This window comes from Heloderma suspectum, chromosome 1 (genome assembly GCF_057233095.1).
Source record: "Heloderma suspectum isolate Gila_16-S chromosome 1, 16-S_ref, whole genome shotgun sequence".
In the NCBI taxonomy this organism is placed as follows: domain Eukaryota; kingdom Metazoa; phylum Chordata; class Lepidosauria; order Squamata; family Helodermatidae; genus Heloderma; species Heloderma suspectum.
Genome location: NC_139458.1, coordinates 436,829,791 through 436,857,386, shown reverse-complemented (window position 1 = coordinate 436,857,386; position 27,596 = coordinate 436,829,791). Strand labels below are relative to the sequence as shown.

The 27,596-nt window shown below is 48.0% G+C and overlaps 1 protein-coding gene across 3 annotated transcripts in view; it reads right to left on the bottom strand.

The window, feature by feature from the left end:
* Window positions 1–15,608: 15,608 nt before the first annotated feature.
* The window catches only part of ZNF395 (zinc finger protein 395), a 41,118-nt gene continuing 29,130 nt past the window's right edge, over window positions 15,609–27,596 (bottom strand). For all 3 annotated transcript variants that reach the window (XM_084829473.1, XM_084829471.1, XM_084829472.1), the window contains exons 9-10: window positions 25,639–25,748; window positions 15,609–24,154 (exon numbers count right to left, since the gene is read on the bottom strand). In XM_084829473.1, the coding sequence (XP_084685599.1) occupies window positions 24,043–24,154; window positions 25,639–25,748 (222 nt within the window). In that variant the 3' untranslated portion in view covers window positions 15,609–24,042. The remainder of the gene's footprint in view (window positions 24,155–25,638; window positions 25,749–27,596) is intronic.

Here is a 27,596-nt window from a genome sequence, read left to right as displayed (position 1 = left end):
CCTTCATGGATCACTGCCTTGTTGTGGCGAAGGGGCTTGCGTAACTCAGTGAAGCCATAAGCTATGCCGTGCAGGGCCACCCAAGACGGACAGGTCATGGCAGAGAGTTCTGACAAAATGTGGTCCACTGGAGAAGGAAATGGCAACCCACTCCAGTATTCTTGCCAAGAAAACCCCATGGAACGTATCACAAGGCTAAAAGAGATGACGCCGGAAGATGAGCCCCTCTGTCGGAAGGTGTCCAATATACTACTGGGGAAGAGCAGAGGGAATTTCCAAGTAGCGCCAGAAAGAGTGAAGCGGCTGGGCCAAAGCCGAAAGGACACTCAGCTGTGGATGTGTCTGGTGGTGAAAAGAAAGTCCGATGCTGTAAAGGACAATATTGTTTAGGCACCTGGAATGTAAGATCTATGAATCAAGGTAAGCTGGAGGTGGTCAAGGATGAGATGGCAAAACTGAACATCGACATCTTGGGAATCAGCGAACTCAAATGGACAAGCATGGGCGAATTTAATTCAGGTGACCATTGTATCTACTACTGTGGGCAAGAATCCCGTAGAAGAAATGGAGTAGCACTCATAGTCAACAAAAGGGTGGGAAAAGCAGTACTGGGGTACAATCTCAAAAACGATAGAATGATCTCAGTATGAATCCAAGGCAAACCATTCAACATCACAGTAATTCAAGTCTATGCCCCAACCACTGAGGCCGAAGAAGCTGAGGTTGATCAGTTCTATGAAGACCTACAACATCTTCTAGAACTAACACCAAAAAAAGATGTCCTCTTCATCATAGGGGATTGGAATGCTAAAGTAGGAAGTCAAGAAATCACCAGAATAACAGGCAAGCATGGCCTTGGTGTACAAAATGAAGCAGGACAAAGGCTAATAGAGTTTTGCCAAGAGAACACGCTGATCATAGCAAACACTCTTTTCCAACAGCATAAGAGGCGACTCTAAACATGGACATCACCAGATGGTCAACATCGAAATCGGATTATGTCCTTTGCAGCCAAAGATGGAGAAGCTCTATACAGTCAGTCAAAACAAGACCTGGAGCTGACTGTGGCTCAGATCATGAGCTGATTCTTGCAAAATTTCAGCTTAAATTGAAGAACGTAGGGAAAACCACTAAACCATTCAGGTATGACCTAAATCATATCCCTTAGGAATATACAGTGGAGGTGACGAATAGATTTCAGGGATTAGACCTGGTAGACAGAGTGCCTGAGGAACTATGGACGGAAGTCCCTAACACTGTTCAGGAGGCAGCAACTCAATCCATCCCAAAGAAAAAGAAATGCAAGAAAGCCAAGTGGCTGTCTGATGAGGCTTTACAAGTAGCTGAGGAAAGAAGGGAAGCGAAAAGCAAGGGAGAAAGGGGAAGATATACCCAACTGAATGCAGAGTTCCAGAGAATAGCAAGGAGAGACAAGAAGGCCTTCTTAATGAACAATGCAAAGAAATTGAAGAAAACAATAGAATGGGAAAGACTAGAGATCTTTTCAAGAAAATCGGAGATCTCAAGGGAACGTTTTGTGCAAAGATGGGCATGATAAAGGACAAAGAAGGCAGGGACCTAACAGAAGCAGATGAGATTCAGAAGAGGTGGCAAGAATACACAGAAGAACTATACAGGAAAGATCTTAATGTCCCTGATAGCCATGATAGTGCGGTCACTGAACTTGAGCCGGACATCCTAGAGAGTGAAGTCAAGTGGGCCTTAGGAAGCATTACTAACAACAAAGCTAGCGGAGATGACAGTCTTCCAGCTGAGCTATTTAAGATCCTAAAAGATGATGTTGTTAAAGTGCTGCACTCAATATGCCAACACATTTGGAACACTCAACAATGGCCACAAGACTGGAAAAGGTCAGTTTACATTCCAATTCCAAAGAAGTGCAATGCCAAAGAGTGTTCAAACTACCGTACAATTGCGCTCATTTCACATGCCAGCAAGGTGATGCTCAAAATCCTACAAGCTAGGCTTCAGCAGTATGCGAACCGAGAACTACCGGAAGTACAAACTGGGTTTCGAAGAGGCAGAGGAACTAGAGATCAGATCGCCAACATTCGCTGCATCATGGAGAAAGCAAGAGAATTCCAGAAAAACGTCTATTTCTGCTTCATTGACTACGCTAAAGCCTTTGATTGTGTGGATCACAACAAACTGTGGCAAATTCTTAAAGTGATGAGAGTACCAGACCACCTTACCTGTCTCCTGAGAAACCTGTACAAGGGCCAAGAAGCAACAGTAAGAACCAGACATGGAACAACCGATTGGTTCAAAATTGGGAAAGGAGTACGACAAGGCTGTATATTGTCTCCCTGCTTATTTAATTTATATGCAGAGCACATCATGAGAAATGCTGTGTTGGATGAATCACAGGTCAGACTTAAGATTGCCGGGAGAATTATCAACAACCTCCGATACGCAGACGATACCACCCTAATGGCAGAAAGCGAAGAGGATCTCAAGAGCCTCTTGTTGAGGGTGAAAGTGGAGAGTGCAAAAGCTGGCTTGAAACTCAGCATTAAAAAAACTAAGATCATGGCATCTGGCCCCATCACTTCCTGGCATATAGAAGGGGAAGCAATGGAAGCAGTGACAGATTTTATTTTCTTGGGCTCCAAGATCACTGCAGACGGTGACTGCAGTCATGAAATTAAAGGACGTTTGCTCCTTGGGAGGAAAGCTATGGCAAACCTAGACAGCATAGTAAGAAGCAGAGACATCACCTTGCCGACAAAGGTCCGTCTAATCAAAGCTATGGTTTTCCCAGTAGCAACGTATGGCTGTGAGAGCTGGACTATAAGGAAGGCTGAGCGCCGAAGAATTGATGCTTTGGAACTGTGGTGCTGGAGAAGACTCTTACGAGTCCCCTGGACTGCAAGGAGGTCCAATCAGTCCATCCTAAAGGAAATCAACCCTGACTGCTCATTGGAAGGACAGATACTGAAGCTGAAGCTCCAATATTTTGGCCACCTAATGCGAAGAGAAAACTCCCTGGAAAAGACCCTGATGCTGGGAAAGACTGAAGGCAAAAGGAGAAGGGGACGGCAGAGGATGAGATGGCTAGATAGCATCACGGATGCAATGAATATGGACTTGAGCACGCTCCGGGAGAGAGCGCAGGACAGGAAGGCCTGGCGTGCTGTGGCCCATGGGGTCACGAAGAGTCCACACGACTTAATGACTGAACAACAACAACAACAACAAATGATGCTGCTGCTTGACAGCAGCCATTCCTTCAGGCTGCAACAGAGGGAGAGGAGGGAGGCGGGGCCAGCCCACCTATTCTGCTGAGGGACCAGCAACTTTGGCCTCCCCCCTCCTCGAACGCTTTTCCATTCCAGCTGGCCATTGTAAGGACTTCGTGACTAGGCCTGGAGTTTGCTTCCGCAGCCCCCCCCCCCCCGCCTTCCCTCCCAATCCGTTTTCCTTTTACGTTGGGGGGGGGGTTACCATAAGCCTGAGGAAGGGGCTGTCTTATATTGCTGATCTTTGCAAGCTGCTCTGAGATGCCCTTTTGGCTTCAAATAATAATAATAACAATAATGATAACAGCTATTATTATCATTGGCATTAGTAGATCACTGCCATCCTCTCTCTCTCTTTCACACACACCAATACTAACAATGGACTTGGGCTGCAATTGTCTTGCAATTTGCACTGGATATTCTTTTTAGGAAATTACACTTTAAACAAGTTTCACACGAAAAATAATACCCGAGGTAGAAATCGCATGACCTCCTTTATCTGCTGGTGTGCGGGGGTCGCTTTTGGCCGGGGGGGCATTACAGCTGTGTTTAAAAGCCTGGCTTTCCCCACTGGTTTCTGTGTCCCTTCCCCTCCGGGCAAAGGTCCAAAAACTACCTTTCCAACGTAACCCCGGAAATCCCCTATCCACGCCATTAGACGGGCCACTCTAGATTCATTATTCTTATTATCTCTGCTCTAGGAGCTTCCCTTGCTGGCTCCGCCCCCGGAAGCTGGCTTTTGAATATACAGCCGCGGCTTCCCCATAGAGGTAAGGGAACGGCTGGCTCTGTTTCCCTCCCTCCAACCTGTGGTTCTCATTTGCCTTCGCCCAGGAAAGCAGCAGGAAGAAGCGGAGCTAGAGGAAGTGGGGTGGCTCAAGGGGGAGGGAGAAGGCTGCCTTTCCAGAGAGACGAGAGGAAAACAGGCAGAAGCGAAGAAGCAGCCAGGTGGCCTGGAAAGCAGAGAGAAAGGAGCCCCCCACCCGCCCTCCTCACGCCCAGTATTGTCGCGGCAAATTCAGAAGGGCAGGGCCCCTTCGCGACAGTCGCAGCCGCGCCCCCTCTAAGCTTGTGCAGCCTCGTAAGATGCACAGCCTTCATCTATGGATGTGGATTTTGAACTTTGAGATGGTTACTTCTGTTGTTGTTGTTGTTGTTGTTGTTGAAATTAGGAGAGAAATGAGATAATGTTTGTGAACTCAATGTATGATATACAACTAAGATAAGAAGCAGGGAATAATAATAATAATAATAATAAGCATTTGTTGTGTAAGGGGAGCCGAAGGTAGATATCTTACAATCTTAAGAGATATTTTAGTGTATGTGTATTGTGTGTTTATATTGTTGTTGTGTGTGTTTTTCTTTTTTAAAAAAATAAAAATTATTATATATATATAAAAAAAGATACACAGCCTTCAACTGGGATCCAAAAACAGTGCAGCTGAGAGTAAGGCGGGGGTATTTCAATTGGACCTCTGAGAAAAAAATGCAGCGGTGTTAACCTGTTTCACCCACTCACTCACTCACAAACATTTTAGGTTTTAAAAATATGATACTCTGTGGAAGCTTCACCCTCTCTACTCAGCCCTCATGGACAGATGCCTCCTCCTTTAAACAGCCCCCTTGCACACTCCCTTAGCACCCCAGCAGTACCCATTAGCCTTCCCCAAGCTCCTCCATTATATCTCTCCCATCCCACAATAGAAACATCCACACACCCAGCTGGACTGAAACACACACACACGCACCTTCTTTCTCCCCTCCCCACAACTGATTTTTTTTTCCTGTTTCCCTCCCTTCCACCAGGGTTTGTTTGCCCAGGTACATGCCAACCTTGTACCAAAAATTGTAGCTGACAGAGCAGGTTGCATTGGGCAATTCTGCCTACTGTAGCAATTAATGTTCAAGAATGTACAGTGCAATCCAATGGGTCTTTATTTCGAATTCAATTTACAGAGATCTTCGGAAGGCAGCTAAGGCTGCGGTCATAGGCACACTTACCTGGGAGAAAGCCCAATTGGCAATTGAACATAGTGGGACTGACTTCTGAGTAAACATGCATAAGGTTGTGTGATAAATCCTAAAAACTGGCACAAACCAGCCACCTGCCCTGCCCCATAAGTAAATACTGGTGGCAGCACACACACTCACACTCACACTCTCCTGCTGCTGTGGCCAGCAGCAGCCCTGAACGGGTGGCCAGTGTTGTGGGAGACGAGGGCAGCACCGGGCGCAGGCACAGAGCAGGGACAGCGGAGAAGCCAAGAGCTGAGGAGGAGAATGGGGGCAGCAGCAAGAGGAGGCTGCAGAGCTCCCTCAGGCTCCCTCTCTTGCTCGCTCACTTTGTCTGCTCCCTCCTCCTTCCCTAGCAGACTGCGACCCGGCTGGGGGCTGGCTTCAAAAAAAGGGCCAGAGCGACGCCCCGGCACAACCCGCCACCACTACACTACTGCTCATGCCTAACCTGCAGCCCACCCCCGCCTGGCTCAGAGAAGGGGGAGGAGGCATCTCTTCTGCTCCCGAAGCCTCTGGAAAGTGGGGCAGAGAGAAACCTTGCAGCAAGCTTGCATAATGGCTCCGGTCTGTTCTGGAGGGGGCTTTGCAAAAGGGCGTGCCAGGGGGCTTCTGTTGCACCCCACCATCTTTGGCCTTTGGGCTGCCCCAAGGTTCCTTCTTGCTCACCCCCAAATGCATTTTAACATCGACATGAAACCTCTGCAGAAGTCAGGGGATTCGGCGCTACCTCCCTTTTCCATCATTAATTCAGCCTTCCCCAACCTGGCGCCTTTGGGATGTGTTGGAATACAAATCCCACAATCCCCAGCTGGGCTGGGGGATTCTGGGTGCTGTAGTCCAACACATCCAAAAGGCACCAGGTTGGGGAATGATCTAATGCCAGGGAGATGGTTGAAACCCTGAATGGGTGTCTGGAGGCTGTTTTGGGAGGGATGAGGGCAACCAGACTGAAGCTTAATCCAGCTGCAATAAAAATCCTGCAGTTTGGGAAATCTGCTAATCCAGAGGAAAGTTTGCAGCTCTCCCTAGATGGGCTTCCACTTCTCCTGAAGGGCCAGGAACGCAATCTGAGAATGCTCCTGGGCTCTGCGCTTTCTATGGAGGCCCAGGTGGTGTTGGTGGCCAGGAGGGTGTGGGGTCTTTTTGTACCTCCTTAGGCCTGGTTTGGCAGCTAGAGAATGCTAACCTCAGCTAAATGACTCATGCTTTGGTTACATCCTGGCTAGATTGCTATATTGCACTCTACATGGGGCTGCCCTTGAAGATCGTTCAGAAACTGCAATTGGTACAGACTGTGGCTAGAATGCTTTGGGGAGCTCAGTGTTCTGATCATGTGACACCAATTCTGTACCAGTTGCATCAATTGCCTATTTGTTTCCCAGTTCAGTTTAAAGTGCAGTTTTTTACCTTTCAGGCCTAAACAGCTTGGGATCAAGCCTGCACCCATATGAACCAGGTCTGGGCCAAGAGGTCAGCCTCAGAAACCATTCTTTCTGGCCCACTACTAAGGTCGATAGTTCCCCTCAGCACTGGTTAGGCCTCATCTGGAGTGCTGTGTCCAGTTCTGGGCACCGCACTTTAAGAAGGATGCAGACAAACTGGAGAGGGTTCAGAGGAGGGCAACGAAGATGATCAGGGGACTGGAAACAAAGCCCTATGAGGAGAGACTGAAAGAACTGGGCATGTTTAGCCTTGAGAAGAGAAGACTGAGGGGAGATATGATTGTTGTTGTTCAGTCGTGTCCGACTCTTCGTGACCCCATGGACCATAGCACGCCAGGCCTTCCTGTCCTGCGCTCTCTCCCGGAGCGTGCTCAAGTCCATATTCATTGCATCGGTGATGCTATCTAGCCATCTCATCCTCTGCCGTCCCCTTCTCCTTTTGCCTTCAGTCTTTCCCAGCATCAGGGTCTTTTCCAGGGAGTTTTCTCTTCGCATTAGGTGGCCAAAATATTGGAGCTTCAGCTTCAGTATCTGTCCTTCCAATGAGCAGTCAGGGTTGATTTCCTTTAGGATGGGCTGATTTGACCTCCTTGCAGTCCAGGGGACTCGTAAGAGTCTTCTCCAGCACCACAGTTCCAAAGCATCAATTCTTCGGCGCTCAGCCTTCCTTATAGTCCAGCTCTCACAGCCATACATTACTACTGGGAAAACCATAGCTTTGATTAGACGGACCGTTGTCGGCAAGGTGATGTCTCTGCTTCTTACTATGCTGTCTAGGTTTGCCATAGCTTTCGTCCCAAGGAGCATGCATCTTTTAATTTCATGGCTACAGTCACCTTCTGCGGTGATCTTGGAGCCCAAGAAAGTAAAATCTGTCACTGCTTCTATTGCTTCCCCTTCTATATACCAGGAAGTGATGGGGCCAGATGCCATGATCTTAGTTTTTTTAATGTTGAGTTTCAAACCAGCTTTTGCACTCTCCTCTTTCACCCTCAACAAGAGGCTCTTTAGATCCTCTTCGCTTTCTGCCATTAGGGTGGTATCGTCTGCATATCGGAGGTTGTTGATAATTCTCCCAGCAATCTTAATTCCGACCTCTGATTCATCCAACCCGGCGTTTCTCATGATGTACTCTGCATATAAGTTAAATAAGCAGGGTGACAATATGCAGCCTTGTCATACTCCTTTCCCAGTTTTGAACCACTCGATTCTTCCATGTCTGGTTCTTACTGTTGCTTCTTTACCCTCGTACAGGTTTCTCAGGAGACAGGTAAGGTGGTCTGGTACTCCCATCACTTTAAGAATTTGCCACAGTTTGTTGTGATCCACACAATCAAAGGCTTTAGCATAGTCAATGAAGCAGAAATAGACGTTTTTCTGGAATTCTCTTGCTTTCTCCATGATGCAGCGAATGTTGGCGATTTGATCTCTAGTTCCTCTTCCTCTTCGAAACCCAGCTTGTACTTCCGGTAGTTCTCAGTTGACAGTACCGATGAAATCCCGATGAAATCCCGGTGATTTCTTGACTTCCTACTTTAGCATTCCAATCCCCTATGATGAAGAGGACATCTTTTTTTGGTGTTAGTTCTAGCAGTTGTAGGTCTTCATAGGACTGATCATCCTCAGCTTCTTCGGCCTCAGTGGTTGGGACATAGACTTGAATTACTGTGATGTTGAATGGTTTGCCTTGGATTTGTACTGAGATCATTCTATCGTTTTTGAGATTGTACCCCAGTACTGCTTTTCCCACCTTTTTGTTGACTATGAGTGCTACTCCATTACTTCTAAGGGATTCTTGCCCACAGTAGTAGATATGATAGTCACCTGAATTAAATTCACCCATGCCTGTCCATTTTAGTTCACTGATTCCCAAGATGTCAAAGTTCAGTCTTGCCATCTCATGTTTGACCACCTCCAGCTTACCTTGATTCATTGATCTGACATTCCAGGTGCCTAAACAATATTGTCCTTTACAGCATCGGACTTTCTTTTCACCACCAGACACATCCACAGCTGAGTGTTCTTTCGGCTTTGGCCCAGCCGCTTCACTCTTCCTGGCGCTACTTGGAAATTCCCTCTGCTCTTCCCCAGTAGCATATTGGACACCTTCCGACCTGAGGGGCTCATCTTCCGGCGTCATCTCTTTTAGCCTTGTGATATGTTCCATGGGGTTTTCTTGGCAGGAATACTGGAGTGGGTTGCCATTTCCTGCTCCAGTGGACCACATTTTGTCAGAACTCTCTGCCATGACCTGTCCGTCTTGGGTGGCTCTGCACGGCATAGCTTATGGCTTCACTGAGTTATGCAAGCCCCTTCGCCACAACAAGGCAGTGATCCATGAAGGGGAGATATACTTTTACCTCATGTTTTATTTCAAGCCGAGTAATTTAACCATAATACATCACTTACAACCAGTCAGAACGCTAAACTCCTGACATTTTACATTAAATAATATAGGCTTTCTTCACACTGGCAGTAGCTCTCCAGTGTCTTGGGCAGAAAAAGGTCTTCCCATCACCTACCACCCGATTCGTTTAACGCGTTGCCCGTGATTGAAAATGAGACCTGTGTGCAAAGCAGGTGCTCTGCCATTGAATTATCCCTACCGTAAGGCATAACCAGATCAGCACCCCCATGGCCCATTGCCGAAGGCCAGCTGGTGTCCAGTGAATCATCAGTGCCGTCACACACCACTTCTGGGAAATGAAGACTATTAACATTTTAACTGAGGGTCAAACTACACAGTACAGTGTGTAGTGTGTCGCTGCCTCCATTGTATTACTTTAACTAATTACAGCCTTGGGGAGGCAGGCAATTATTATTGGGATTGGAGCTGGGGGGGGGGTATCCCTTCTCTACCCAGCTGTTCCCCCACAAAGACACCCCCTGTGCATGGGCACGGCTATTGGGGTTTAGTAAAATGGGGAGGGAAGGGATAAATATCCCCTCCCTGTGCGCTGCAATCCCTGTAACAATCGTCGACTCCCGGATGTAATTAATTAAAGTAAAACAACAGACATAGGTACAAGCTATGAATTATTGGTAACACGAAGTTTGAAAGAGGAAGGAGAAACAGAATCTAGGAGGGCCTGGTATGGCTGGCATCTTACTATGGCAGAGAAATCGGGCCGGAAAAAGGAGACAAGTCTAAACACATCTTCTAGGACAGGGGTCGGCCACCCAGCACCCACAAGGAGCCCTGAGTGTGCCCTCTAAGCGCCCACTGTCTCCCCCCCACACACACACACACACTACCACTTCTGCCTGCTGCCATGCTTATCAGCACCTAGGAAGCAGGTCCGGAGATCAGGAGACTTATCGCCCGCTCTGTCAACTTCCTGCTTCCTCACTGCTGAAGCGAACGCTGTGGGAGGCAGAAGCGGTGATAGGGGTGAGTGGGGTGGAACAACAGGGGTGGGAAGGGTGGTAGTCAGGGGCAGAAACAGTGGGGGTGGGAATAAGAAGGGAGAGGTGGCGAGGGAAGGAAGGGGGCAAGAAAGGTGGGAATCCTGGAAGGGGTGCAAGTAAAAGTGCCCATGCCCCCCCCAATGTAAAGGGGGCCTGAAAAGATTACCTACCCCTGATCCAAGGCTAGGTCCTGATCCAAGGCTATGTTTCCCCCTTGGGTTCTTATCAGGTTTCTCCTTTTATTCCAGCAGATGATGGGTTGGAGAGTGAGAATGAAGAGTTGGAATATTGTCGGTCAGTGTCAAGTCTGTGGAGCTGAAAGAGAATCTTTGGAAGCAAGATAGACCAAAGTGGGAAGAAGGACGCCACATGGAGATGAGGGGTGATGATGAATCTGTTCCTTGTCAGGGTGGGGACTTCAGTAAAAACCCAACCAAAAATGCAAGCAAAAAAGAGATGGAATAAGTGTCTCAATATTCACCAGAGAAGTAACACAGAGGAGAAACCAAGTAGGAACTTCAAGTTCGGGGAGAGCTTCAGTGGGTATCAAAATCTTACTGACGCGCCTCGAAGACAGGAAAACATAAATGCTTGGAGTGTGGAAAGGCTTCAACCACAGCTCAAGCCTTCCTTCACAGCAACACATTCACAGAGGGGAGAGACCATATAAGTGCTTCGAGTGTGGGAGGAGTTTCGGTCAGAGCACAAGCCTTACTTTACATCAGAGAATACACACTGGTGAGAGACCATATAGCTGCTCAGACTGTAGCAAGAGCTTTTGTGATCAATCGAGCCTCATTAAGCACAAGAGAATCCATATACAGGCATTGGGTGTGGAAAGAGCTTTAGTCACAGGACAAACCTTAGTTCTCATTAAAGAATTTACATGGAGGAGGAAATTCCTGTATGAATCTCCTCATCAGCTTAGCTCAACATATGGGACCTTGTTTTGAATGCCCTGAGTTCTTGAGGCTTGGATGGTAGGTAGATGAAGCAAGGCCTTTTCAGTGGTAACCCCTTCTCTGAGGCACTCCCTGCCTAAAGTGTAGTGGACCATTGGTAATTTTCATTGCATGTTTTCATTGAATGGTATGAATGGAGCTTTGGCTATTGGGCAATATAGAAATGTAATAAATAAAATACATAGTTAAATTGTATTTTATGTAACTTGCCTGGGACATCCTTCTGGATCAAAAGCTGTGGTAGAGACTACTGTGGATCCTTAGAGAGAGGAAAACACTCCAATCGGAGCACATATCTACATTTGCATGAAAGAGCCAACATGGGAGGAACCCGATGAATGAAGCCTTTTCCACTGATGGAGCATCACAGAGGGAAACATTATCAGAAGGAGAAGAGAAATGGGTCTGATACTAGAGAAGCACATGCAGACTGGAGGGAGACACCATGATGTAGTTGCGGAATGAGAGCTCTAATGCTGAGAACAAGAAACGTGAAATTGTTTAAGGTTGCAGTCCGCTACACACCTGGAAGGAAGTCCCATTTACTCACTTCTGAGTAGACATGTATAGGATTGCATTGTAAGCCAATATAAAGGCTTAAAGTTGGAGGTCACCATATCCTAGGGGCAGGACAGAAAGCGAACTCTAGCAGAGGCATTGTGAGTTGGGGGTAGGAGGAGAAGGCGAAGGGGAAGGGGAAGAGCAGCATGGATGAGATTGCTGATGTCTGGAGGAGGGGGAAATACTGCAAAACAACATAAGGTGTCGGGGGCATTCAGTGTGGAACTCACTAGCCAAGGAGTTTGTGAGCTATGAGAGGATATCTTGAAGGGGACAACTTGATACTTTAAACCACTAGAAAATGATGTTGCTCAGTGGAGTGCACTCCTATTCACGTTTAAACTGAAAAAAGTCCTACAGCTCCCAGAATTCCTCAGCCAACCATGCTGGCTGAGGTATGCTGGGAGTTGTGGGGGGGGGGCATTCTGTCTAAACATGCGTAGGATTGCGCCCTAAATAACAGAGAAGGATGTGCTGGCTTTAAAAGAGCGGGGAGCAATTCTACCTCTGCCCACCCCACCCGTTTTATCTTGGGGGCCATCTACATGGCACCGCTTTCAACCTTCACTCCGTCGTAACTGCGCAGCATGGCAGATACAAATCAGTGTCTGCCATGGTACATGCGCGATTTACTGCAGACTTCTCCAACTGAAAAATCCGCTGTGCCCTAACATGGCCATTTAAGCGAAGTAAACTGCGGCAGTCACACTGTTTTTTTTTACCATTATATATAAATACGCAGCTGTGCAGGCATGTGAGGGTGGGGGATTTAGTGGCTTTTTTGTATTTTAGGGGTTCTTTTGTGCCTGTCCATTCCTCATTAGGTAAAATGTGGGTGGTCTGTTCCTTCGTTACCATGCCAACTGTTGGGCAGTTTTCCAGCCCGAGACTCCCCTGATGGTTTGCACACACCAAGGCGTGTGCCCATGAGAGGTACATGCCTACCCATAATTCCGAGATGGCAGCTGGAGTGAAGCTGGTCCTGGACCTTCTGCTCCCCCGAGACCGCCCCCTGGCCCTTGGCCACTGACTCCAAAGGAACTATTGCGAAGCTGCGCACAAGCGTGCTTGATGAAATGAGCTCACTCCCCTGTGCCTCTGTAACTGTGCAGCCATGAAGGAACGGGGAGGAGTGAAGGGGCATCACAGAGTGACACAAGCAGTAGGCATGCCTACCACACGCCCACCACAAAATGTGAAGTCGGTTTGGGGAAGGGACAGACAGCTTGCAACGGCAGGAGACACGCAGCAAACCAGAAACATCGCAGCAAACTGTGTCTTTGGAAATCTGCATTTTCTGGGTGAAAACCAGTTAGGCTGCGAAGTGACGACTGCATCATATGTCCCAAAGAACCTTGAATCGCAGTGGCCCCAGAGTAAATGGCTCATGTAGATGGGGCCTTGGCGTTCTGTTTTAAAGGGTTAAGAGATTGGATATTATTGAGAGGAAGACTAATGATCAAAGCTTAATAGTGGAAGAATTCAGATTCCAGAATTATTCTTTCCTGGATGCTGTTGCTGAAGAAGGATGACGTCCTGGGATTTACCAAAGCAGTTGTGATTTGATATTGCTATTTATAAGACCATTTGAATGATTGGAAAGAAGTTGCTGATGGAAGAATTATCCTGCATTTCCAACAAGACTGGTGTTTGGCGCAATATAGCCTAGCTGGGTTCAGTGTACTAGTTTTGTTAAGGGTATACTTGCCCAACTTATGACCCACCAAGTTGGGTGCAGGCGCATAGGACACTTCGATTGATTGCTTACATTTACATCTCGCCTTTCGAGGAGCTCAAGACAGTATACATGGCTCTCTTCCCCCCACCCCCATGATTTTATACTCACAACATCCCAGTGAGGTGAGTTAGGCTGAGAGATTGTGACTGGCCCAATATCATCTAATAACCGTCACAGCGGAGTGAGGATTGGAACCCGGCTTTGTCTGGGCATTGTTTAACACTGAGCACTATGCCATGCTGGCTCTCATGTGAGAGCCCATTTTTGCAGTTCTGTCGGCAGAGGCCTTGCTGGGCCACCATATACTGGGCAGGCCTTTTGTGGGATGTCCCAATAGAAAGAGGATGCAGATCCTGTCCTTTTAACGGTGGTGCAGAGATGGGACATCCCAGCCACGAGAAGTTGCATTTTGTTACACTTCCCTCTTTCGTGCAACTATGAAACTATGTGTATCCCTTCACATCTGCTCAGCCTCTGCTCCCTGCGCCTAGAGCAGTGAAGAAAAACTAAGTTGGTCTGGTGAAACACATCATCCATCTGGGGCCGGGATATCTCAGGGAATGACGTTCGACTTCAGGTGCCCACCGCCATCTGCAGTAAAAACAGCCCGGCCCAGGAGCAAGACTCACGTTCTAAGAACTCTACCGTACAAGAACAGTCTGCCCAAGGTGTGATCCACCTATCTCCTTTTTAATTACTTTCTCTGGAATTTGAGGAAAACAAGCAAGCAAGCCACAGCCATTTCATCTCCTGGCAATATGAAGGGGCAACCTACACGATTTACATTCCTGTGGAGTCATAATTCATTGCACTTGAAAGGGGGAAATTCCATTAATAAAGCATGCTATTGATGCCCCACCCATCTGCACCTCACCCAACTGACTGTTTTATTCCATTTTGCTGAAAATAAAAAAAATCCAACCCAAGGCATGCCAGGACCTCCAGGCCCATTACAAAATCGATTTCCTGATCTCCTTTCATGTTGGCAACCCTCTTAAGCAGCCTTTCCCAAACTGGTGCCCTCCAGCTGTCTTAGACTGACACTCCCATCATCCTCAGCCAGCATGGCCAATGGTTGTGCTGGCTGTGGGTGATGGGTGTTGTAGTCCAACACATCCAGAGGGTGCCAGGCTGCTCCAAGATTCAATGTACAAGGAGTGAACACTTAAAACCACATTTAGTTGAGGTTGAAATTATCACAGTTCGAACACTACCACATTGAGTGTGAACAGGGTTGGGCAATAGATCCTGGCCAGATTGAGCCTTTGGCTTAAACAACAAACAAACGAAAACCTTTGGCTTCTGGTCTGCAGACCTTCAGCTGTTGCCTTCTTGCTGTGGGACTGTTCAGGACAAAGCTCTTCAGGGATGGTTGTTGGTGTTTCTTGCTGGAACTGCGCTCATTAAACCCAAAGCATGGCTGGAACTCTCGCCTTTTCCCCACGATACTGCGCACCAGCCTTCCCCAAGCTGGGGCCCTCCAGGTGTGTTGGACTGCAACTCCCATCATCCCCAGCCAGGGTGCATTCCCACATCTATCTGATGAAATGGACTCCAGCCCACCAGAGCTTCTGCTGTCACAAAGCTTAATTGAGACTTGAAGGTGCCAGGAAACACTTTGTTGCCACAATGTTGAGCTGCTGATCATTGAAGGAGATGCACGTCTACCTGCTTCGAGGGGAACCCTGCCACCTATTGGAGCTTCAGTCTGTCCATCCTTTTAAGGTTGCTACACCTGTCCAGGTGCATATGAAGACCCCACCCCATGTGGTTTAGCTTTATAAGCATCTTTATAGACCACTCAAGAAATGTCCAGCCTAGAAGTTGACCCACGTGGAGAAGGGTTACAGCACTCACTGGTAAAGGGAGCTCAGTCTTCCCCAACCTGGTGCCTGCTAGATGTGTTGGCTTCAAGTTCCATCATCCCCAGCCAGCATGGGATCAGGTTGGGTAAGGGTAGTGTAAACCTACGAGCTAGATGGGCCAATGATCTGGCTTGGTGGAAGACAACCTCCTCTGTAAGTCTTTATGCATGCTCAGAGCACCCTGGGAGCAACCGCAGCCTTTTCATTCTGGGAATCATAGAATAGTAGGGTTGGAGGGGCCTACAAGGCCATCGAGTCCAACCTCCTGCTCAGTGCAGGAATCCAAGTCCAGCCTCGTCTTGAACACCTCCAGTGTGGGAGAGCCCACCACCTCCCTAGGTCATTGGTTCCATTGTTGTATTGCTCTAACAGTCAGGACGTTTTTCCTGATGTTCAGCCGGAATCTGGCTTCCTGTAACTTGAGCCCATTCTTCTGTGTCCTGCACTCTGGGATGATTGAGAAGAGATCCTGGCCTTCCTCTCTGGGACAACCTTTCAAGTACTTGAAGAGCGCTATCATATCTCCCCTCAGTCTTCTCAAGGCTAAACATGCCCAGTTCTTTCAGTCTCTCGTGGGTTTCCATTTCAGTAACAGTTCTGCTACTTTTCTATAGTGAGAACAGGTGGGGTGGAAGACAAAAAACTAGAAAAACTGATAGCTATCAGGCCATATCATTTTATTATAAAATATATTTCATATTGCTGTTGTAAAAATTACATTTCACATTTTTGTTTACAAAAAAAAATAATACTTGGAAGACAATCAAAAAAAGCTCCAATTAGACAGTAATTCACCGATATGATCTATTACCCCGATAGGCTTGGGAGTGTATCACCATCCAAAGAGCCAGGGTTAGTGGATTACAAAACCCCCATCCTTCTCCCCACCCCACCCTTTTCAAAATGTCTCATAACTAGGCAGGGAGCTCAAAATCTCACTCCCGAACAGCCAAGCCCACAAAACAGTTAAAGTCAACTTACTTTGCTTTAAAGATCTTGGCAAATTGGAACAGGACTAGCATTGCATAAGGGAGGAAGGTGAGGGGCTTTGCCTCGTTCTCCTCCCCACCTTCCTCTTGCTCTTTAGAAGGAAAGAAATGTATCCTCTGCAACAGAAATATTTATACCAAATGCAGGGAGGGATTGTATCTGTGGTTAGAAATGCATGTTGATCCCAGAGGCTGAGCTGGTAAATTGGCTGTGCATGCGCAACAGGGCATGAAACTCACACATACATGCACACTTCATAGACACACATCATGCATCCCTGCAGCCCTCTTATTAAATAATTGGGCTGTTAACTGACCTGAATCCAAGAGCCTTTTTGAGGGGAGATTAACTGGGTTTTGGACTGAGCCAGCCTTGCCCAACCTGTGCCCTCCAGATGTGTTGGACTACAACTCCTATCATACCTAGCTGGTATGGCTGAGGATGGTGGGCATTATAGTCCCAACACATCTGGAAGGCACAAGGCTGGGCTAAACCAAATGTTGTCTAAACCAAGGGTGGGGAACTTTTCCCCACTAGACTTTCTAGTGTCTAGTCTAGACTTGCTCCAACCCGGCGCTCTCCAAATGCCTTGGACTACAACTCCCAACACCATGCTGCCTGGGGATGATAAGTGGGGAAGTCAATGGTTCCCAGTGCAACTGCTCAGGCTGATAGGTGTCAAAGTGCTGGTTTTCTGCACAATATTGGTCTCTTTTTAGTTCGGGATTCCAGTCTCTCAACAAAATTCCTGGGTTCACAGTGCATAGCATGAACAGAAAACACCCCCCACCCCTGTTACTGCCTAGTAGAAAGGTTCTTAGATATGCATGCACACAAGTCACCTCCACTCCCCCTCAAAATAGGGAAAAAGGTCTAGCTCATCATGACACATTCAGATCTTTCTTGGGTTTTCAACTCAAGTTACATTTTCAAGAAACGAAGGCAAGCCCACAAATCACTTCCATGCCCCAAGGTAACAGAAATTAAGTTACGTTGCCATTAGTTCAGAAGAGAGAGCCATGGAATGATTGGTTTATTTTTGCAATTAAAGCTCTGGAAGCAAAAATGCACCCACATCCTTAAAATGTAGCCAGAAAGGCAGCTCTTAGGTGAGTTCAGTTTGGACAGCTGAAATCCGCAGGCAGGCTACACCTGTCCAACCTAGTGAGTCAGACAGGGCCATGTGCCCTATACCTTGGGGGGGGGGGGCCCTCACTGCAGAAAGCCTCAGGTTGTGTGTGAGACCAGTGGAGAAAACCAACCACTTTTAAAAGGCTGAAAACTGGATGGGGGAAAAATGGGGGAAAGGCAGCCAACCTAAACATCGAGAACCCATTTTCATTATTTTATATTTTTCAAAACAAAGGGAAAAAAAAAGAGTTCAGAGCTGTAAAAATTTCTGAAGGCAGAGCCAAGGGAAGATAAATAGCCATTTCTGTTTTCAGTTTATTTCCTACAAGCGGGAAAAAAACCAAGGTCTCTACAACAGCGGCTTGATTATTGGTAATCAAATTGGAGATATATGATCTCTTTGGGCCCAGAAATGCAGGCTACTTCTCCCAACAATAAGTTCTACATGGGCCCCATGTTGCTTTGCAGGGAAGAGTGGAAGCAGGGATGGAGAGCGGAAGAGGGAGGAGGTAGCTGGCTGCACCTTGACTTGTTTCTCAATGAGGTATGGTCACATGTGCCGTCAGCCATCACGGTTAGGCTGCCACTACTGTGTGACAGGCAACAGGAAAAGAGGCAAAACAAGCCATCCCTATCACCCCTTCTCCCTGCCACTGTTTGCTTCCCCTCATTCCTTATTTCCTCACTTCCTGCCCTCTACAGGTAGATATAAGGCTCTTGTATGGGGAGAACACCCATTAGGTATATATATATAAAATTACACCAGAGAAGAAGGAAGCATTAGTTAAAACAGTTTCTTTCAATTTTTCCCTTAATTTGTTGGTGGTGGGGAGTTATACCCCAAAGTTTCCATTGTTTCCCCCTCCCCGACCTTCACATCATTGAGAGAAAGAACATGGTTTTGAAAAGAAAGAATAGTCCAGACACACATAAAACCACCAAACATCCACTATCCAGTCTAATTTGTACCGCACAGCTCATAAAATAAAGTGTAAGAGGGGGAGGAAAAAACCTTATCCCATAAAAAAAGTTTTAAAAATACTGATAACAAATATATTCCTATGCAAGATTAGCTTTTCTTTTCACTCTCCAAAATTAAGTGCTATAAAATTTTTGGAATGAGGCATTTGAGAAAGGCTGGCTTGTTTGTCCCAAGAAACGGGAACGTATCCAGGGTGTGCTTTGGTGATGGCTTGGCTCTTACGCTGACCACCAATGGCACACACATTCCTCTGATATCTTGGTAACAGCAGAAGTGGAGCTCAGCAAGGGAATCCCATGTCCCACATGCGTCAACATTTCACTGCTTATTCCAAAGTCCTTTTTACAGTTATTTTTCCCCCTCCCACCCCCAAATCACGTTTTAACAAAAAAGCAACGAAAAATAATTCCTCTTTTTAAGCGCAAGGCCCAGACTTCTGCCAGCGAAGAAACTGTTCTTCAAGTCTCAGACTGATTGGACCTGATCCACTGGGAACTTTTTCACCACCCACCTCTGTTTCAACAGAAAGGGAAACCAAAAGAGGTTCCTTTTGAACCAGAAATGGAAGCGCCATAACATCCTGCCCATAGGAAGAGACGGGTTTGCCCTGACCTGAAAAATATCAAGAAATTGAACCCACACAGGCCTTTTGTGCAATCTATTATTTGTAATGCAGGATTTCAGCAACGAAAAGTTCATTTTCAAACGTGAATGTTGACTTTGGGGATATAATTAGTCAGGATTTAAAATTTTAAGGGCACAATCCTATGTATGTTTGGAGAGAAAAAAGTCCTGCAACTCCCAGCATTCCCCATGGCTGGCTGGGGAATGCTGGGAGTTGTAGGACTTTTTCCCTCGCTAAACAGTGGTGGCTGGTAGCTCTGACATCAGGGGGATGGAGAATCTGCTCTGGGTTTCAGTCAAAACTCGGATAGCTGCTTTAGGGTCCTGACTGAAACCTGGATTCACCACCCCGCTGACATCGCAGCCACCAGCCTCCGCTGTCTCTAAACATGCCTAGGTTGTGCCCTGAATCAGGGATGCATGTCAGTACTCACATTTCAATGACAACAACTATTTGCGCCTCTGACTGAGTGCTGAGGGACCCAACCACAAATAGGCAGCTGCCCCAAACATCCTCTTCTCACCAAGCTTCATCCCCAAGAGATTTGGGGAGTACAATCCCCCACTGAAATGTTTACTGCAGGAGGAAGAGTGGACGCAACAACAAAGGTGGTGAAGGCGTCTGAATGTGGAGGAGAACCCGCTCTGGCCACTGAGGTCACCCATTTGCGTTTGGCACGGGCAGTGCAGCACCCGCTCTGGACAGGTCAGAGCCATTTGTCTCCCAGCCACGCCACCACTCTGTGATGGCGACTGGCCAGCGGACGAGACTTCCTCCCACACCTAGCCACGGTGCGGCAGCGGTAGCTGCACACTGCAGCGCACGCCACCGCACAGGCTGCGGCCGAATGCTCCGAAGAGTAGATGTCACAGAGAAAAGGCAGTCCTCAATCAGGAGACTCTAACACCCTGGTCAGCAACTAGCTCCACAAGCGAGCTGGTGGGCTAAGCACCTCCTCCATTCTGCAACATGTCCTGTTGCCACAGCCATCAGTGGGGCAAACACTTCTCTTGCCCATGGCCTGTCGCTGGGCGAGGCCAACTGGTATTTATTCCTCAGGAGGCCAGGTTCGGCTCTGAGGCCTCCACGCTGCTGATCTCCACTACAATCCATTGTCTTTCTCGATTCTGCATTTGTAGCAAAAGGAGCGGCCAACTACTAGTGTCCGGCGTCAGGAGGGCCTGAACGAGCTTGAGGCCTGGGGGGCTTCGCTTCAGACACACCAGTCTCAGCATCCCCCAACAACAGCTCTCAGAAATTAGGAAAAAAGGAATACTCATTTAATATTTGGGACAGGGAGAACGGACAAGATGGCCCAGCTGGAGCTGAAACAAATTTTGTCCCACCTGGAAATCTGATAAATGGCCCCAAACTCGCAATGGTCATGCAGTTGTCATCCAGGGGAGGGGGTATTGATTTCCAAAGCCAAACTACTCATTTTTGAAAATGTATTTGATGTCCCAAAACACTGTCACTGAAATTCAAAGACTGCAATGAAAACCTTATATTTGCCAAAAGGCCCTAAGTTTCTTTTTCATAATCATGAGGTTTATATTTTTTTTAAAAAAATCCCAACCTTTGCATGAAATCTGAAGTTCACATATTCCAAAATCCCACATTCAGATTTTAAAATGCATAAATCTGAGATCAACCTTTAGTATTCTGATTAAATCAATTTCTAGTCAGAGGCTCTTTACAAGACCAGTTTGGCATCTGCCAGAAGTCTGGGCGTGAAAAATAAAATCCAACATACTGTGTATATTAAGCACAAAATTACAAAAGACACAAAAAAATTTAACAAGCACCAATAATGTACATAAAATCCATTTTAAACTCTCCCACCCAACCCTCAAAGTACCCTTAAAGGAAAACAGGGCTCACATTTTTCTGAAAAGAAATTGTAATTCTCCAGGTCATATGGTTCAGTTACTATTTTACAAGGACAGGTTTGTGTCTTTAGTTTATGGCTCATGATTATCAAAACGCTGCCGGGACAGGGGGGCAGGCCGAGGGATGACACCACAAGCCATCCAAACTCCCGCTGAACTGCCTCCCACACCGCTCCCACTACCTCTGCTGCAGCACTCTGTACCACACAGACCCGTGCGACTGTTGTAGCTGCCATTTTACATTTGCAAAACGAGCAAGTGGGACAGCACAGCTAGGGGGACGGAGGAAGGCATCTCCCGTTAAGGGAAACTATGGCTTGTTAATGGCCACCACCGCGTTTAATGAGGTCCCTGCCTGAGCAATGTTGCACCCACAACTGTGTGGTAATGCAGTCTGGGGCTTGCCAATATGGAGAGTACGCTGATGACGCTCCAAGAGCTGGTTTGGACAACTGTGGCACGGCATACGTGGGGGGGGGGGGAACTGTACCTGCCCCACCACCTGAGCACTCCTGCCCCACCCCTAGATGTCCACACATTGGACATAATATTTGTATAGAGACCTGTGCATGTGAATTCCAATGTGCAGAGGCCAAACCACGCAGTCCCAGAAAATCTGGACAACAACCGTACAGCTTGGCCTATAATGTGTTGGAATTTACACATATAAAACTCTATGTAAACATTACAACCAAGACATGGGCACCCGCTGGGCGCAAAGGCAGGCAGAGGCACCCAGTGGCTGGGGAAAGCACGTCCCGTCCCACTTTCTGGCATAGCACTTTGGCTGAAACAGTTACAAGACATCTGAACCAGTGCTGGCTGGTGGCTCCAGTGTCAATGGGGACGTAAATCCGCTCTGGGTTCCAGTCAGAATGCTCCACACCTTGGAAAGCATCTTTATTGCTCTGAAACCCAGAGCAGATTCACTGAAACCCAGAGCAGATTCACTGCCCCACTGACAACAGAGCCACCAGCCTCCACTGATCTGAACTAGAGATGGAAAGCCAACCCGGGCTTTTGGGGGGGGGGGTATGAGATGGATGCAACTTTGAAGGGTGGGGGGAGAACTATTATATTTTTCCCTGGATTCTGAGGCCTGAAATCGATGCACTGGGGATCTGATCTGCTGTGCCAGTAAGTAGTTAAATAAGTTTAGGTCTGATTTCAGTAAATTTTACAAATAATTTCATTTCCCCCCCAGAATTTGTTTTCCAGGAGAAAAAAACAACTAGGGAAAAAAGAAACAATGGGCTCAGTTCCCCACAGCTTAAACATTTCTGGAAATTTTGCATGTCAAATCCAAACCAGCCCCAAGACAACTTGGTCATATTTTGCAGCATACGTGTGGCACATCCCTTGTCCTTTTCTAACTTCATGCTGAAAGACTAGGGAACCCCAGATTCACAGCCAGACAGATTCTGTCAGTAAACTAGCTCAAAGGAGTTTTTGTTTTTTAAACAGAGCAGGGCCAAAACATTCTGCCACTCCAACAGCACCCCAGCGCGCATTACAAAATGGCAAGGGATTCCAACTCTTGCATGGATTGGGTGCTGCGTCACTCATGTCCAAAGGCTCAGATTTCTGGTGTCAGCCTTCTACAACCTGACACTCTCCAGATGGGTTGGACTGCAATTCCCATCATTCCCAGCCAGCATGGCCAATGATGGGAGTTGCAGTCCAACCCATCTGGAGGGCACTGAATAGGGGGACTCTGGATTATGCAGCTGGGCCGTCCCTGAAGAGGAAGGAAGGAGGCTTTTACGCTATGGCACCCATAATTTGCTGCTCCTGTTGGGACCACAGCCCCAATGGAACTGGCGAATGAATGGCGCAACCCTTCACTGGCAAGCGTCCATTAACAAACTCATGCGAGCCAGGCCTGACTTTCAAGGGCCGATGGATAAAACAGAGAAACACAGAGGCGCCCAAGGGCTACTTTACACATTCCATTTTAGGTGTGCATGTTTAAAAAAAAAAATCCTAGGTACACACCTAAAAAAAAGTAACATGCATATGTCAGATTCATTTGTTAGGAATCATTTCTATTTGGGCAGCCAAGATCAATGCAGCTCAGCATTGAATGCATGCTCTGTGGCAAACTCCAGTTTGCTGCCACATAATATGCAGAGTTGCAACAGGAAGCATGGGATCAAAGCCTCAAGAAAAGAGGGGAAATGCGAGACAGGAAAACCCTGTTCTCTCATTTGTGGCGCAAGTTGCATTGCCCACACTTGGTGCACCATGTGCCCTGCAGCCACCTGATACACCGAAAGAGTGCATCTGATGCCATCGCCAGCAGCAACTGCTCCACGCAAAAGCGTCCTGCTGCATTCACTTTCCACATCAATTCTAGTGTCTTTGGTTTTACTCGTTTTTTTTCCAAAAAGTGACCCAACAGCAGCAGCCAAGAACATCTAGCAAAGTATTTTCAGGTTCCTTCCACTTCATGGCATTGGCAAGTTTTTTAAAAAATCATCTGATTGTAATTTAATGCAATGATTGTTTTTCTGACAGCACCTGTTTAATTAAAAAAAACAGTGCTTGCTTAAGGGTGCAAACAGCTAATTCACATGTGGGCCTTACAGGGGAGAACCGGTGTTTTGTCCACTGTGAGCTGGTCTACTGGACTCCCTTTATTCCCACCTTTTGCACTTTCTAGATAGTTGAGTGATGGCGGGGGGGAGAGGTGGAAGGGCTGCTCCTATGCTCCATATTGTAACCACCGGCCCAAACACTCAGCCAACCTCATCCACATATTGTTTGAACAGTTCGAAGTTCTTTGGTCCCTGGACCCACCAAGAAGTAAGTCTATACGACATATCAAGCCAACAGCTTTGTTTTTTGCGTTTTCTCTGCCCTTCTTATTTACAAAGAGAAAGGGAGGCTCCTGTGTTGTTGTTTTTAAAAAAGGAAAAGTGTGTAAAAATAAGAAAGAAACTTCCCCACAAAACACTGAACATCAGAAAACCTGGCAGACGTAGACTACACAGAGCTCTGGGCGAAGAAGCGACTCTCGAGATTTCTGCCGAAGCACCGTGAGCTGCTTCCGAGGCCACCGGGCCCCAGACGTGGCAAAAGCACAGAGGTCTGGCCACGCGCTTGCAACAGCAGGAGGGGCGTTTCTCAGCCTTCCCACTGGAAAGTGTGTGTGAGTGTGTGCACATGCCCTCTCAGTCCAGAAACCTCTGGCATGCTTTTTTCCACCGGCAGGCTGTGCACCACTGGTCCCGGTGCTCGATGCCGTAAACTTTGCGGCACTTCTTGGCTTCGCCGCGGACTTTCCTGCAGAACGGCAAGAGGGAGGGAGATGCGTGAACGTCTGAAGCTGCCCCGGTCCAGCTCGCCCAATGGCAGGTTATTCCCCAGAACATCAGGCTCGGAGGTCTTTCTCTGTGCTGCTGCGAGACACCCTTTCAACCCGGTGGAGGCTGGTGGCTCCGAGATCAGTGGGGCGGTGAATCCGCTTCAGTCAGAACCAATCAGAACTCTGCAAAGCACCTTGGAGAGCTCCTTTAGAGTTCTGACTGATTCTGGCTGAAACCAGGAGGGGATTCACCACCCCACTGACGTCGGAGCCACCAGCCTCCACTGTTTCAACCAGCGAGGCTGAGCGCGGCACCTGGGGCCATCTGCCTGCAACCACGTGCACTGCCATTAAGCGGCAGCCCATCCCCAAAGAGGCCCCTCCGCTGAGCTTCGCGCTTATAGATGGGTTGGATTCCACGGTGGCCCTCCGCCAGTGGAATGGAAACAGCTGGCAGAACAGATTTCCCCTCCCTACTGCTGCCCCACTGCATACCCCCCAAATCTGCTCTGGAGGCTTGGGGGTGCTTCGGAGCAGATGTGGGGGGGCAGCACAGACTGCAGCAGGGAGGAGCGCAAACCGAAGTCCTGTGGTGCCAGCGCAGGTGTCGTCGTGCAACACCCCAGTGGGGCCTACTCTTCCACAGTGTTTTGGATCCACAGGGCTGAAGTACAGGAAGCTGCCTTAGTCAGACCAAGGATCTACAGAGGCTCAGCCCAGGCCTGTCTAGTCTTCCTGGTGGCGGATGTCCAAGATCTCAGGTGGTCTTTCCGAACCGCCCCATCTGCCGTCTTGCTGGGGACACCGGGGACTGAACCGAGGCAGTGGAGGCTGGTGGCGCTGATGGCAGCAGGGTGGCGAATCCTCTCCAGGCTTCAGTCAGAACACTAACGGAGCTATCCCAGCTGCAATGTCAGTAGGGCGATGAATCTTGCATTGCTCTTTCAGAGTTCTACCCAGTTCTGACTGAAACCCAGAGTGGATTCACCGCCCCGCTGACATCGGCGACACCTGCCTCCACCGAACTAAGGACCTCCTGGATCGAAGGCAAGAGCTCAGCCACTGAACTACAGATGCTGCTAACGGACATATGAAGCCGCCTTATTCTGAGTCAGACTGTTGGCCCATGGAGCACATGCTGTCTGCTCAAGCTCCCCAGGGGCCTCTGGCATCCCCCGTCAGGGCTCCCCCCACCCCACCTGCTCCCTGTTCTGGAGATGCCAGGGACTGGACCTGGCACACCCTGCAGGCAAAGCAGGCGCTCTACCCAGCTATGCTCCCCCCTCCCAAGCACAGTATCAGAGCTGAAATGTGCTCAATATCGCAAGGCAAAGTCTGAAGTGGGTCAAAAAAAGCCAGCTCCAGTTCCATCCACTGCTAAGGCGGCCAATCAAATGTCGGCCATCTGCTTTTTTGCACAGCCCTGGCAGAGCCATGCGCCCTGCCCTCTGCAGCTTCTCACCTGGTGCTGCTGGGCGCCCTAGGAGGGGACGCGACGATCAGGTGGGACTTCAGCACGGGGGGCGGGGGTGGCAGCGGCGGCTCGCTGAGACTCAGAGACCGGCTTCGAACCTGAAAGCAAGAACCCCCCGTTTAGCATGGGTTTCATTTGTTGCATCCCTGCAGATCAGGAGTAGAAATGTGGCATCTTTGAAACGCCTCCTGAAAATGCACCTTTTCACCCAGGCCTTCCCTGGGCTGTAACTGTTGCTGGGTTTTACTTTGGTTTTACATGTTACTTTTACACTTTTAAAGACTTGTTTTATGTTTTACCATGTTTAATTTTATGATTTTAAGTGTTGTGAACTGCCCAGAGAGCATCAACTGTTGGGCAGTATATATATGTAATTATTAATAACAACAACAACAACATCTGGGTTTTATGGTTGTGTGTGTGTATTTTATCCTACTTTATTAAAAGCTGCTGTGGAGGCCTTTTCTAGCCTAGATGTGGGTTTTACAAGTAAAATAATAAACCATCAAGAACAAGAAGCAGCAACGGTAGACCACTGGCACTGATGATGGAACTGGAGCTTCGCTGGATCTGACCAGACAAAGGCCCAGCATCCTATTTCCCACAACAACCAGCTAGGTGCTTCCAGGAAGCTCATAAGAAAGGCCCAAAAGTAACAGCTCCCCCTCACCCTTCTAGCTTTCCGAGGTACATTGCCTCTGAATGCAGAGATCCCATTTTAGCGATCATGGCTAATGCCAACTGACAGATCACTCCTGTTAATTTGCCTAAGCAAGTGGGCCTTGCGACACAATGTTCTGCTCTCTGCCCATCCCGTAAGGGGAGTGGTTCTTCAGACATCTGGAACAGGAACTTTGTTGCTGGGGACGGGGGGTGTGGGGGGGAGAGAAATAAGGAAGAGATCATGGACACCATTTTTCTCCGCTCTGTTTCTCCATACTATGTAGTACTACATAGCCACAAACCCAGCCACGAACCGGAGCATTTCATAGGTATATAGTTGGAGTGGGAAAGGGAAAGGGTTTCCTTTCTCCTTTCCCGTCCTTCTGAAACTTCCCTTTACAGTGCAAGGGGGTGGGGGGAAGGCTTTAAGACTGTAACCTCAAAGGCATCCCTCCTCCAACTTTAATCCCCCGTCCAGGATACTTACCATAAGCTGTCAGGCAAATTCTCTTTCTCGCCCCCTGCCCTCCAATTCCCTTTTGTTTTCAACAGTCACCCTGCAATCCTGTGTCTCAGCTGCTCTGCCACAGGCTTTAGACCAGGGGTAGCCAACTTGTGGCCCTCCAGAGGTGGGTGGACTATCACTCCCATCAGCCCAAGCTAATGGTGATGGACAATAGGAGCTGCAGTCCAAAAACATCTAGTGGGCCACAATTGGGCCACCCCTGCTTTACGCCCGTTCCTGCCTCTCCTTCTCACTTCACCTGCCACCATGTTCTAGACTGGAAGCTCACAGACCCCACCAAGAAATTAGGGATTGTGTTTGTTTTTTTTAAAACGTCTTTTTCTTTTAATTTACAAACTTGCATACTTCTGCATACCAAAGGAGCCCGCCGCATCTGTATTTTTTTTAAAAAGCACTGCCTTATTTTTGGGGTGGCCCCGTTTCACTTCCACATTCATCGGCACAAACTCCTGAGTTTGCTATTAGAGGGAACGATCCCTTTTTAAAGCCATCTAGGTTGGAGGCCGCCACCACATCCTGTGTTAGCACATTCCATAAGCCAGCCTTCCCTATCCTGGCACCCTCTGGATGTGGCCCAACACATCTGGAAAGCAGCCCAGGAACATCGGAAGCGGCGTTCTACTGAGCCAGGCCCTCAGTCCGTTTAGCCCAGTATTGTCAACATGGATTGGCGGCAGCGGCTCTCTAGGCTTTCAGGCAGGACTCTTTCCTGTCCTACCTGGAGATGCTGCTGGCGATTGAACTGGGGACCTTCTCA